Source organism: Clinocottus analis, unplaced genomic scaffold (genome assembly GCF_023055335.1).
Source record: "Clinocottus analis isolate CAN_PGR_092001 unplaced genomic scaffold, fCliAna1.0.p SCAF_4, whole genome shotgun sequence".
Classification (NCBI taxonomy): domain Eukaryota; kingdom Metazoa; phylum Chordata; class Actinopteri; order Perciformes; family Cottidae; genus Clinocottus; species Clinocottus analis.
Window position 1 is genome coordinate 931,973 of NW_027176153.1, and position 7,194 is coordinate 939,166.

The window sequence follows — 7,194 nt, forward strand, 5'->3', positions numbered from 1 at the left end:
ATAAGCAAATGATTGTTGCAGAACTTTGCATGAGCTCCACTTGTGGAGTGACTCTGACATCCTGGTAAACGTTCCTCTAACTTTTGAGTTATGACTTCTTCTTTGGTTGCGGTGTGTTCGTCCCTCGTTGGCCCCTCAACTAGACCAGGGGTGGAGTTGAGGGGCCTCTAGAGTGGTACAGCTCATGTGACCACGATATGAATACCAGACCCTGGTGTCCTTCATCTCTAACGAAGCCACGACTCCTTGCCTTTATAACAATCTGCAATAATAATGACAAACACACACATTGACAAGTCAGGAAGCATGTTCAGTCCAAAAACCATGTTTTTCGGTTGAGAAAATGAAAAATTAGTGATCTGGACCTCTCTGAGGACCAGGACCCGCATCCAGACCTGCACCCAGACTTAAGGGACCCTTCCTGGGTTCATTTGAGTGATGTGTTGCCCCTAGAGAACCAGGACCCGCATCCAGACTTGAGGGGCCCCGCCTGGCTTGATCTCATCTTACTCGCTGGTCGGCCCTGTTATGGTATGTGAGCAAAACAGGACCCGAATGCCGAGTACTGTTCCAGGAATCTTTAATATCCAAAACAAGGACAAGCGAGAGCAACAAAAAAAACCAAAAGGGCACTAAAACCCTAAGTCAAGGAAGCCTACAAAACAGACAGGACAGGGCAACAATAACGGGTAGACCAAGTACGAACCGACAAGGAGACAGGAGACAAATGGGGTATAAATACAACAGGGAGGTAACGAGCAACAGGTGGACACAATGAGGCCACCGAGGTGCACGGAATCCACAATCAGGAACCAGGTAGACAGACAATCCCAAACAATCACCAGAACAGGAAGTGCAGAGACGCAGGGGACACAGGACTACAAAATAAAACAGGAACAAAAACTCTACCCACAACAGCCCCCACCTTTTTTCAGTTGCTAGTTCTGGAATAAATCCCCGCTCCCTCGGGAAGATAAAACTAACTGTTTTCAAAGAAGAAAATATATATATTAGGGCTCTGAGATGAAACTTAAAAAGAATTCTGAAAAAAATCAGACTATGTCCAGCAAATCTAGAGTACCAGGGGCGTCAGATCTAGAGTACCAGGGGTACCAGATGGACTGTGAATTAAGGAATCCAAACTTATGTTTTCATTATTGCGACAAATTTACCTCTCTCACGATTTCAGAAACCCAGTTTTCAGAAAAAGAGTTACCAGGGGTTGAGGGCAGTAATTCACAGAGATGAATGTCGGCCGTGAGCACTGGTAAACCGGCTTGACAGGTCCATAAGCGGTCTATGGACTGAATTAAGTGAGAAAAAAGTGTTTAATAAAGTACAACCAGCACAGCCACGATTCTTCCAGGACGTCCGGGCCTCATCCTGGGCATAGAGAGAGGTCACCCGCTGGGTGTGTCATGAGTCCTGGAGGTATTTCTGATCGTTTTGTAAAAAAGATTCACCAAAAATGACTCCTCCATCGCTCCCTCCCTTTTGTGTTAATCCCTTTGTTGTGTCATTGTTCCTCCCCGCCTCTCCTAGACTACAGGAATGTAACATTAGGGGCTCGTCCGAAATAAACTAAAGAGGTGGCTTTAGTAAGCAAGTAACACAGAAACAATAACTGCTTCCTACAAAGGGAGGAAGCGGGAGCACACGTCTGCGTCGGCTATCGGCCCACCGGCTTCCAGGCCGCCTCCCCAGCCTCTAAGGCCCTGTTTACACGAGGGGGAAACGCATATGCATTCATGTGGTTTGGCCTTTCATTTACACAAAAACGGAGGTTTTATCAGGGAAAACCATTATTTCTAAAAAACTCCGGCCAAAGTGGAGATCTATGAAAACTCTGTTTGCGTATTTGCGTGTGCACGAGGTCAAACGGAGTTTTAGGTCCTCAAACGTCACCGTACGCGACTAAAAAGGCATCACGTCATATATGAGCGTCCTCTGTTTACAGTTTGCTTACTGATCACGGCGCTCGGTGGCGTATTCATGCGGGTTCATGTAAACAGAAACTGAGGGGAAACGATCATGTGTGTACGACGTTATTTTTTAAAACGGAGGGGCAGAAATATTTGTTTCCGTAAATACCCGGCTCCGTGTAAATGTGGCCTTATTCACCTGAGGCCTAATCAGCTGATTGCCCTCAGCTGCAGGCAGGATCAGGGCGTCACCTGCATGGATCCTGTGGGGCTGGGAATCAGCTTCTACTAACGGTTATGTGTGCTGCCACTCGGTTCCCAGAGGCCACCGCGCTTCCCTGCCATCCAGAAGCCAGGGGGCGCTGGAAAGACTTCACCAGACCATGAAGTCAATGTTACGCAAACACTGTCATGAATCACAGAGGGGTTGGGATGACAGTGTCCCACCAGTCATGTTTGCTACTAGCAAAGCTCAACAGGAGGCTCTAGGTTCAGTCCTGCTGAAGTGCTTGTTGGACACAAAGTTAGGGGTCCTGTTAAAGTTCTTGAAACCATTGTGTTGTCTTTCCAGAGGTAGGTAGCCAGGCCTAGTTCTGTTTTGTTGATGTCCATTTGTTTGGCACAACCACACCTGTCCCAACCTCTCCCACTTCATGAAAAAGAGTTTGTAGAAAATACATTTTGTCAAACGTTACTCTTACTTTTTACTCTTTACATGTTCTTTGATTGCCATGTGTTCGTCCCTACTCATCCCCTCGACGAGACAAAAGGGAACAGACACCCTCCACCCTTCTCCTTCCTTCTCCCCTTAATCCCTTCCTCCTTCAACACCTTTCCACTTCCTGAAGGTCACGACACAACCAGCCTGGTCTTTGTTAGTGAAATGATATTAAAGCCTGATAAGCAAATGATTGTTCCAGAACTTTACATGAGCTGCACCTCTATCACTGACAGAGAGGAGAGGAGAGGAGACGAGAGGAGAGGAGAGGAGACGAGAGGAGACGAGGATGGCCAGACTTCTCCTGAGCATCATCGTTGTGTCAGGCAAGACTTTAATATCTTTTTATTCTTTTCCCATCTTCAACATTATATTAATATTGTTTAATATGTTTCCTTTGACATTCCACTAACTTCCCCTTCTTTCTTGATCTTTTTTACTGTAAGACAGCGGTTCTCAAACTGGTTTAGTCACGCCTCACTTTGGAGGAAGAAACATGTTTATGCCCCAACAAAATTGTACCAAAATGGTCCATGCTGAATTTTTATTGAAATTAGTTTTTGTGACTCCATCTGTGATTTTTCAAGTATTGAAATAGATAAAATATGCAATCACTTTGCTAGAACACTGCAATGAACCTGTTTTACACTGAATATCTTTTCAACATCATAACGTTCAAGAGAGCAGATGTGTGAGCGTCACGATGTTTCAGTTTTAGTGGGGTTCGTGTATTTTGCGGCCAATGGATTTTTGTTTTGAAATGACAAAACCAAAATTTGGAAACGAGTTGTTCCCTGATTTTGTTTTTCTCATTTCAAAACTAAAATCCGTTGACTAAAATACACAGACCTAGTGGCTGCAGTGAGCTGCTTTCCTCTTCTTTTTAAAACGCAACACAGACAGCTTTTGGCAAAACGTCAAGAATCGCTGAGTCCTGCATGTGCAAACATAACCTGTCGAGGGCGTAACTACATTTCCATGAAAGCACAGACATTTCCTCATGTATTTAATAATGTATTTCCTCATGTTTTAATTCATGTATTTATTAATGGCGTTATAAGTCTGTGTCCTTTTTTAATATGTAGAGTTCTAAATGAAGGTATTTGAATAGATATATTGAATAGATAAATTGCTGCTGAACTAACTTTTGTCTCCCTTGCATTGTAGAGTTTTGTACCTGTGTCAGACATTACCTCACCTGTAATACGGCCCAGTTTGAGAACCACTGCGTTGATGTAAATGATGATGTGCATTAAGTTATTAACATGTCATCAGCGTGCTGTGTGTCATCAGGGCTGTGTGCCGTCTCATCAGCTGCTGTACGTCAATACCATGTTGTTAATGAGCTGAAGAACATGACTGAAGCACAGCAACACTGCAGAGAGAACTACATGGACCTGGTGACCATACGAGACCTGCAGGACCTGGAGACCCTGAATGCAACGCTGAGTTCAAGCAAAATGGCCGCCTCCGTCTCCGTGAGTGTTATTACGTCAGTGACAGGTGGTCTGAAAGTTTTACATCCACACAGTGGTGGAAAGTATGCAAATGACCTGGACAGAAGTGTGTACTTGTACTTTACGTGAGTATTTTAGTTCAATGATTAGCTTCTAGCATCTTTAGGTGGTAGCATTGTTAGCTTATAGCAATTTTAGCTGTTAGCACCATTATCTGTTAGGAAACATTAGTTGTCAGCATCGTTAGCTTCAAGCAACATTAGCTGTTAGCACTATTAGCTGTTAGCATCGTTATCTGTTAGAATTTTTATAGGTTAGCATTGTTAGCTTCTATAATTGTTAGCTGCTAGCATCATTAACTGTTAGCATCATTACCTGCTAGCATCGTTATAGGTTCGCACCCTTAGCATAGTTATATTCTAGCATCATTAGCTGATAGGATCATTACCTCTTAGCATTGTTAGCTTCTAGCAACATTAGCTGTTAGCATCGTTATATGTTAGCATTTTGATAGATTAGCATCATTAGCCTTTAGCATTGTTAGCTGCTAGCATCATTAAATGTTATCATTGTTAGCTGTTAGCATCATTAAATGTTAGCACCGTTAGCTGCTAGCCATTAGCTTAGCACGCTGTGAGACTCTTAGTCCATTATGAACAGCAGGAGTGATGACAGAAATAAAACCTTTTCTATGTTCATATTAGCACCTGAATATTGTTTACTTGAAATAATAAATCAGACTGATCGTCAGGATCAAGAATATAAATGAGAAGTACAAATGTCTGAAAGTCTGTTTCTTTATATCACAATGAAATATTGTTTCAGAGAGTCTGGATAGGACTGTACGTGGACAGCTTGAGGTGGTCACTGACAAACTCAAGCTTCTACAAACCTGGAGAGACGGAGTTCAGAGTATGGGCGTTTAACGAACCAAACAACAGTGAAGGAAAACAACACTGTGTGTTTATATATTCTAATGGAGCATGGTACGACGACAGATGTTTTAAGCCCTTCAAACCAATCTGCTTTGATGTCAAAGGTGAGAATATTAAAGTTACTATGACAAACTTTAATGATGTGTTGATAAGGAGCCTCCTGTTGACTGAAGAAGAGGAGGAGGAGGAGGAGGAGGAGAAGGAAGAGGAGGAGGAGGAGGAGGAGGAGAAGGAAGAGGAGGAGGAGGACTACAGAGGACGAGGACTTGACTGAGACTATAAAGGACCAAAACTCGACTGAGACTATAGAGGACCAGGACGAGACTGAGACTGGTCCAGGACCAGTTAAAGGTCCTCAGGGTTACTTGAACTCGTCTTCAGCTCCATGAAAGTCATTTAAAGCAGATTAATGAGCTCATTCAGCCGGTTTGTATCAAGTCTGTTGGAGGTCAAATATCTCTGATGGCTTTATGAATGTGGACTCAATGGACGCTGCATGTTCATGTTCACACAGCTCCGTGTTGATCCACCTTCATGCTGAGATTCATGCAGAACAATAAACTGGTCTGCATCATGTAGTCTGTTATGGTTCCTCTACTCAGCACTTCACTCTGCTCTGCTTTCAGGGCCCAGTGAGACATTTATCTTGATTAACACCTCCATGTCGTGGACTGATGCCCAGAGCTACTGCAGAGAACACCACACAGACCTGGCCATAGTGAGGAACCTGGAGGACAACCAGAAGGTACTGAAGCTGGTATCCACCAGTAAACCTTCCTGGATCGGCCTCTTCAGAGACGGATGGAAGTGGTCTGATGGAAGTAACTCCTCATTTAGGAACTGGAAGTCTGATGAGCCTGTTGGTATCTCTGAGGATTGTGTGTCAGCAGATTTTAGTGCCGATGGACGATGGGAGACCCTGAAGTGTGACGTCATGTCAGCGTTCATCTGCTACAGAGGTAAGCTATCATTCACTCAGGACTGACATGAGGACTTAACAGGATATAAATATAAAGTTATGGATGACCATACTTTTCTCTTTCATGACTCAAAGTGATAAACATTCCAGGACGTTGATGATCATCAGCAGACATGTCGTGACTGATGAAGGTTGTTTGTGTTTCAGACGTTGAGCCTGTTGCGATGCGAGTGGTGAAAGTGAGGCTGCAGAAAAGCAGCTCCTCTGTGGATCTGAATGACCCTGTGGTGATGGAGGGCCTCTTGAAGCAGGTACATCTTCCTCTCAGTAACAACAGAACCAGCAGGTGATACATGTGAGGTAGTGCACTACTAAGAACAATGTAAAGGTGCTCTGTGCAGACATGGACACGTCATGACTGAAGGTAGACTTGTGTCCAGACAACATGAAACAACAGAGCTGCTCTAGTGGAAACCAGAGTTCTTCTCCAGCAGAGCTTCCACATGAGGACAGTGTGAGACAGGATGCAGAGAAACAGCTTTACTGAAGACTTCTTCTCTCAATGTGTTTGTCTCTCAGCTCAAACAGAAGCTGAAGGACCAGGGGCACGACGACGACATCAAGCTGAGCTGGAAGAAGCAGGCGGATGGAAAAGTCTTCCACAAGGAAGAGAAGAAGAGCAGGAAGAAGGGAAGAGATGAGCTGTAATGTTCCTTCAGTCCACTCTGCTCACAGGCTTCCTTTCTCCTCCTCTTCCTCCCTTTCTTCCTCCTCTTGCTCTCAATCAGTGGTAGAAAGAACCAAAGTCCTGTATGGACCTCATGAGGACCCCGTAGTGAGTTCTAGAGAGGACCTTTAGTTCCTGTTGGAAACCTGTGTGGGATCTTGTTTGCACCCTTAAAGGTAGAAACCTTCATATGTGGTTCTAGGTAAAACTCTTGATGCTTAGTTCTAGGTAGAACTCTGTGTAAAGGAACCTTGAGGAAAGGTTCTCCCTGGAACCAAAGAGGGTTCTCCTCTGGGGACGAACCAAAGACCCTCCAGGGTTCTAGTGAGCACATTTATTTCTAAGAGTGTAGTTACTTTGCAGGGTAAGATGTTTATTATAAAGTGTGTGCTAATCTTATTAATTGTGGCGCATTGTTTTGTAGAAGAATGTTAATAATAATGATGCAATAACATGTTTATTATATTAAAGCTCTCTAAAGAGTTCATTCTGCAGAACGAGTGCTTTTACTTTTGA

General features: G+C 43.9%; 1 protein-coding gene across 1 annotated transcript; it reads left to right on the top strand.

Annotated features, from left to right (window-relative positions):
• Positions 1-3,995: 3,995 nt before the first annotated feature.
• On the top strand, positions 3,996-6,860 carry LOC137800482 (layilin-like). Its single transcript, XM_068597703.1, has 4 exons — positions 3,996-4,118; positions 5,715-5,991; positions 6,159-6,262; positions 6,531-6,860. Exons 1-4 carry the CDS (start codon positions 3,996-3,998, stop codon positions 6,657-6,659), a joined length of 633 nt encoding a protein of 210 aa, XP_068453804.1. The 3' UTR covers positions 6,660-6,860.
• The last annotated feature ends 334 nt before the right edge of the window (positions 6,861-7,194 follow it).

What these genes read in the sequence shown, in the direction of transcription:
- LOC137800482 (XM_068597703.1), top strand. Translation starts at nt 3,996, where the DNA reads ATGACTGAAGCACAGCAACACTGCAGAGAGAACTACATGGACCTGGTG. An exon ending in AAATGGCCGCCTCCGTCTCC is followed by an intron (nt 4,119 to 5,714) that starts GTGAGTGTTATT and finishes ACTGATGCCCAG; the next exon opens with AGCTACTGCAGAGAACACCA. An exon ending in TGGAGGGCCTCTTGAAGCAG is followed by an intron (nt 6,263 to 6,530) that starts GTACATCTTCCT and finishes TTTGTCTCTCAG; the next exon opens with CTCAAACAGAAGCTGAAGGA.